The 5,884-nt window shown below is 54.4% G+C and overlaps 1 protein-coding gene across 1 annotated transcript in view; it reads right to left on the bottom strand.

Annotated features, from left to right (window-relative positions):
* Positions 1-5,261, bottom strand: part of PRDM12 (PR domain containing 12) — a gene marked incomplete at its 5' end in the record, with an annotated part of 6,108 nt that extends 847 nt beyond the window's left edge. The window contains 3 exons of the mRNA XM_010024966.1: positions 29-140; positions 4,018-4,173; positions 5,071-5,261. Of these exons, the coding sequence (XP_010023268.1) occupies positions 29-140; positions 4,018-4,173; positions 5,071-5,261 (459 nt within the window). The remainder of the gene's footprint in view (positions 1-28; positions 141-4,017; positions 4,174-5,070) is intronic.
* Between the last annotated feature and the right edge of the window lie 623 nt (positions 5,262-5,884).

Below are 5,884 nucleotides of genomic sequence, written 5' to 3' on the forward strand. Positions count from 1 at the left end.
ACCCAAGGCTGTTTCCGATGTTACCTACCATGTTTGTTCTTCTTCTGCTCCTCTTCCAGCCCTGGCACGCCCGGGATGCCCAGAAAAGTGTTATGGGAGTTCCCATACCAGACCAGCAGCTCTTGGTCCGGAGGAATCATCTATGAAGAGAGATACAGACGAGGGTGTCGGGAGCGGCAATGAACAGAGATGAACATCCTTGAATGGTCGCTTCAGAACTACCCCAGCTACAGTCCATCTCCTGCGAGACCCTGCTGCCGTCTGGGACCTGCCAGGGGTCCCCAGCACTGCCCAGCAGGCACAGGACAGCCCACACGGCAGCACTGGACGCAATGCCACAGCTCAGCATCATCCACCGCCGGCACAAACCTGCACTGGGCTCTTCCCCAGGCTGGGCCACAAACATGACAGGCAAATAAGCAGCTACAGAGCACACAGGAGTCTCTGGAGTGAAGGATGCAGAGGTCCCCCACAGCTCTCAAAGACAAGGAGGCACATAGTGACATGGAGACTAAATCATGTGCGGACCCATGAACTTCAATGAGGCACAAGTGACAGACTAAAGCAAGGAGCCATGGCACGGAGCACCAGAGCAGTGCTCCTGCAAAGCATTTTGGTTCTGGACAGAGCCACCAGCACCTTCCTACTGCAGGGCACAGGCAGCAATTCCCACCCGACCCTACCAGGGCTTATTTTAGAAGATGGAATTGCAGATGTGCCAGCAAAGGGCTCTTCAGCCCAGGGATCAGAGGAGAGCTCGCGAGCTGCTATAGGAGAGCGTAGTTTGGGTGCATGATGCTGCCTACATCCCACACCAAGGCCATGGCATCTGCAGCAGCCAAAGATCTACAGTGCCAGGGAATGGATCGCGCACCACCCATGCTCCTGTTTTCCTGAAATGATGGCATTGCTCCTGCTACATTTCTGCACTGTTGGAGCAAGCAGCCAGGAAACACCGTTCAAGCTTCCCCGCACGAAGCAGCCATGGCTGGGAAGACGGATGCTCTGACACTGATTCAGGCAACACTAATAACAACATCACTTTATAAAACACTCATTTTCTCCTTGCAGGTCCCTGCCATTAAAAACGTACTTTAGAAATGGGAAACTCCTGCATTTCAGAGGACAGCGTTCCACACACAAGTAGACCAAGAAGAATAACATCCACATGAAACATAGCTCATAAGCTGGATCACCCAGACACTGAAAATGTGTCTCATTTTAGGCACCTGAAAGCAGTAGGAATTTGACTTCATATGTTTAAGTGTCCATCTGCATAAAGACCTCACTGAGGCTGCAGAATAGGAATATGGGAGGCAGGGAAAGGCAATATCATCCCAAGTTGGTGCCATTTCATTTTCTCTTAGCAGAAAATTACTTATCTTTAATACAAGCAAATAGAATAAAAGATTGCTGAAAGGATACAACACATTGCATACGTGTGTGTGCAGGTTTTATTCTGCTGGAACTGGAGCACCTACACCAACAGCAGGTGCACACTCGTGTGCTTACACCCCAAAGCAATTTAAGCTGGCCTCCCCTCCCCAGAATCTCATGGCCTTCAGATCAAAAGCCAAAACTATTTTCCAGCAGCAGCAACTTGGAATTGTTGAGGGCAGGAACAGGCAAAACACATGGAGATATTAAAGGCAAATACCAAAAAAGGCACAAAATAAATCTGAACATTGTGCCCGTTGGGAAGGGGATGGAGCGGGCAGGAGGCTTTGCATGGAGGGGGTGAAAGGAGGTGGATGAGCTCCCCAGGGCTGGCAGGGGATGGAGGGTGACGGTGCCCATGCATGGCACCACCAAGTTCAAGTCACAGTTTGCATATCCTGCGCAAGATCAAGCAGTTCTGGCTCTTCTCAGGCTGATGCTGTGCTCTCAGTCCAGGGTTTGTGGCAAGGGAAGTGACAAGGCAGAAGAATGGGTAACAACAGGGGCTTGCTGCAGTCCAAGATGTGGATATCTGTGTGCCCACGACTTCACATTAGGGGACTGATGAGCAGAGAGAGAACCACAAAAGGAAAATCCTCTCCTTTTCCATTTCTTGTTGGGTGCTCAAACTCCAATGAGTTGGAACAAGCGATCACTTTTGGACCGCATGTGTGTGTGCATGCATGTGTATGTGGCGTACAGGGGATATGGGGAGCCCACAGAAAATGCACATCCTCAACCTGTCATGCCTGGCTGCGACCCAGCTCCTCAAACACTCCTTGCTTCCCTTCCTTGCAGTCACACATGGAAAGCCTCAGCCCTTTCTGCTCCTCTTGTGCTGACCCGGTGGCAATGAAAGCAGGAGCACCATGCCACGGGCGCCCTTCATCCTCACACATAGTCCTCCTCATCACTTGGGGTTCATCACTCTCAACATTTCAAGTTCACTGCTCATGAAAAAAGAATTGAACTTGTCCTGCTCTGGTGCTCACTGCTTCAGCACCAGGAACAAGCCCACAGACTGACCATGATTATAACGGGGCCTCTACATGTACTCCCCAAGATATCAGCTCACCTGCCCCGTTGTCCGTGCTCACACGAGGTGCGAGACACACGGCTGAATTCCTGCTTTTACACCACGGCTGCATGGAATTATTTTACTTCTTTACAAAATTTAAGAACAATAATAAAAAGCAGTTAAGCTGCTGTCACAACATGCACAGCTGCCCACAGGAATATCAGGTCTTAAAACTGGGCACAGTTGAAGCCTATGGAGGGGTGTCCAGGATGGGGAGAGCAGCACAGGAGCACTTGGGGCTCTTGCTCACAGCGCTGCATGGGGAAAGGCAGCAGAACCCTGAGAGGGAGACGGAACTTTCCCACAGCACACCACCTGCTCTCTTCTTACCCACCCAACATGCTTTTCCCATCCTGCTGCAGCAATCCCACACCTAGTGTTGATGATGGCTCGGTGCAGGATTGGGCCATGGTCCTGTGCTGTGGAGCATTTGAGCATCTGCTCTTCTGTAAGACAGCATAGGAGCCCAGGTTGATCCCAGGAGCTGCCCTTCCCAAAGAACCAGTGACACCTGCGCTCCTTCCCAGCTAAAAGCAGGACAGGAGCCCCTACAGCTCTGGACCCAATACCAGAGAGGAACGGTCCCACAGTGCTGGTCTGGGAAGGAATGAGAGATGTTCCCTCTTGTGACACCTCCCCAAGCTACCACCTTTCTCCACCTGCAACAGCATTGGGTTATGGGGACACTGCAAACGAGCAGGGCTGGTCCCCACTGTCACACTGCTGTTGCTGTGTGACTTGTGCGTACGTGGCATCCGTAAGGCTAGGGAGCCAGGCTCTCATCTCCGTCCCAACATCTCCCATAGGAAGCTGTGGATACCTCCAGCCTTAATCCCACAGCACAACAGCCTGTGCCCTGGGACACCCCTGGGACCCACTCCCCTGGCAGCATTTGGTACAGGAGAACGTGGACGAGCCAGGCAGGGCGAGTCTGTTCCCCACTGCGGAAAGCCCAAGGCACGGCAGTTCCAGCACCGCTCCCTGCCTGGCTACTGCAGCCCTCATCCTCCTCTCCTGCTGTTCACAGCCAGAGTCTCTTGTGACCCCCAGGCAAAAACGGTGCAGTCAGGCACAGTCCGCGCTCAGCACTGGGGTTCCAGAGAACCCCCCAGACTTCCCCTGCTACAGAGAAGTGGGTTCTGCACAAAAATCAAGACAGAATCAAACCCTGCTCCTGCCCGAAGCCCTGCCTGGGACAGGATCCTGGCTCTTACGCTTTACACCCCAAAACAAGCTTGGTCAGCGTTTGCTCCCCCTCTGCTCAGCACACATCACCCCACGAGTCCACCGAAAGGGGACAGAGAGGAGAAGAGCCCTTTGCTGCTCCCTGAAGCCCACGCGATGGCCATTCCCTGCGGTGCCTTCCTGTGCCAGGAGGTCTGGATGCTGGGGACAGCAACGCTGCCCTGTGCTCCCAGACACACCCAGCAACAGCCCAAAGAACAAGGGAGGGTCTCTGGGGTAGGTCGTCCCCTCCTGCTGCTGCTCTTTGCCCCACTTACCTCAATGGCCTTGTAGAAGATGCTGTTCCCAATCTGGACCACCTCCAGGTTCTGCTCCTGCTCATTCCGCGCACATTTGATGTAGGTCATCCAGCTGCGGTGGTCCTCCTGGCTGGCATCGATGAAGTACCGCACCGTGCCATCTTCATTGAAGACCTGGGAAGGGGAAAGAGCGTTTGGTAGCGATGCTGCCCACAACGAGCTGAGCCCCACCACCTCCTGCATCTGGGATAACATCCCTGAATGCACAAGGGACAAGCTCAAAGCCAGCGCAGCATTTGGACCCTGCCCAAACCCTTCCTGCTCATGGTGCTGGACCACACAGCCAGACAGGAGCTGAAGAAAGGAGCCCTGCTCTTGCTGGGCAGGCATGGCTGGCCCCACCAGCCCATGCCCATGGGGATAACACAGCTCCTGGCCTCAATCCCCCTTCCCAGAAGGGCCCCACCAGCAGCTTGGCGTCCTGCTGCTGCCCATGGGAGTTGGGATGTCCCTGGAATGGTGCCTCCCAGACCTGGCCCTCAGGGGAAGAAGCTTTGCAGGGTGGTAGGAAAAGGAGAGGCAAGTTTCTATTAGGCATAAATTTATAAAAATAATTAAGAAGTGCAAGTCTGACGCTCAGTGAAACAAATACAAATAAAGAGAGGAAAAGACCCCTCTACCAGTCAGGCATCAACCCGCGATGCCCTGGCAGGTCAGAACCCCATGGCTTCACCTGAGGTTAACAGCACCAGGGCTAGGACAAAACAGGCGACAAGGCAGAGCTGGTTTCATGCACTGTGCACAGGGAAGGGCAGGGTGTGATCCTGCTGCGTGGGACATGAGCAACAGCTTTTTGGGGCTCCTCCGAGAGCTGGCTGTACCCTGAGAACTGAAGAAGCCCTTGGGTCTCTTAAACCCACCTGCCCTGGAGGAAGCCAGAATTTGCACGAACGGGGAAACTGAGGCACGGGGAGGGTGCCTGGCAGCACACAGGCACAGGGCAAAGCCTGCGAGCCCCAGGACCGGGTCCCTGCTGCTCCCTGGGGCTGGGGATACACGGGGTGTCGTTACCTCCCACATGAGGTTGTTGTTCTTGCACAGGTCCACATGCTCGGGTGAGATGACCCTGCCCGTGAACGGTCCCATCTCGGTGCCAGCTTTGATCCAGGTCTTGGAGAAGATGCCGAGCCCTTCGCCGGGGATGGAGCTCTGGGCGATGATCACTTCCGACGGCAGCACCAGGCTGGACAGCTTCTGCACCTCTGCGGGCGGCGGGAGGGGGCTCGGACCGGGACCTGCCGCCCTCCTTCCATTCACCCCCAGCCCGCCCCACCGCAGGGGACCCGGGGAGGGAACAGAGGGGACCCAAATCCCGGGGCTGAGCCTTTGAAACGCCCAACCGGGCTCCTACAAAGCGGTACAAGGTTCCCCCCAGGGCATTGAGAAGATACCTGGGAAAAGCAGCCCGGGCCGGGCGAGGGAGCGGGGCTGAGAAAGTAGGTTAAATGGTGTCTATTTCGGCCCATCCAGCAATTTGTCATGCTGTTAAAGTGATCTGCATTCATTAAACTCAACTAGAAAGAAATTGCTAATTCTAAATTCATTAGTCCTTTAGGAATGCTGTAGCGGTACATTGTGCCTGAATGGCGCAAGGGCTTGTTTAAAAGGGCCCAGGAATTCCTCTTACAAAATGGGGAGATGAGATGGTTGACATATAGTGAATGGAAATGGAATTAGCCTTCATGGTAAATTAAGAGAGGAACAGAAAATCCGAGAGGGGGAAAAGGGAGCCGGGACGCCCCGGCGATGCCGGGGCGAGAGAAAAGATATTGTCCCGGGCAGTTGAATGCGGGCCCCCCCCGGCTCCCCCCGGCCCACGGTTTAA

The sequence above is a fragment of the Nestor notabilis genome, unplaced genomic scaffold (assembly GCF_000696875.1).
Source record: "Nestor notabilis isolate BGI_N333 unplaced genomic scaffold, ASM69687v1 scaffold18102, whole genome shotgun sequence".
Lineage (NCBI taxonomy): Eukaryota > Metazoa > Chordata > Aves > Psittaciformes > Psittacidae > Nestor > Nestor notabilis.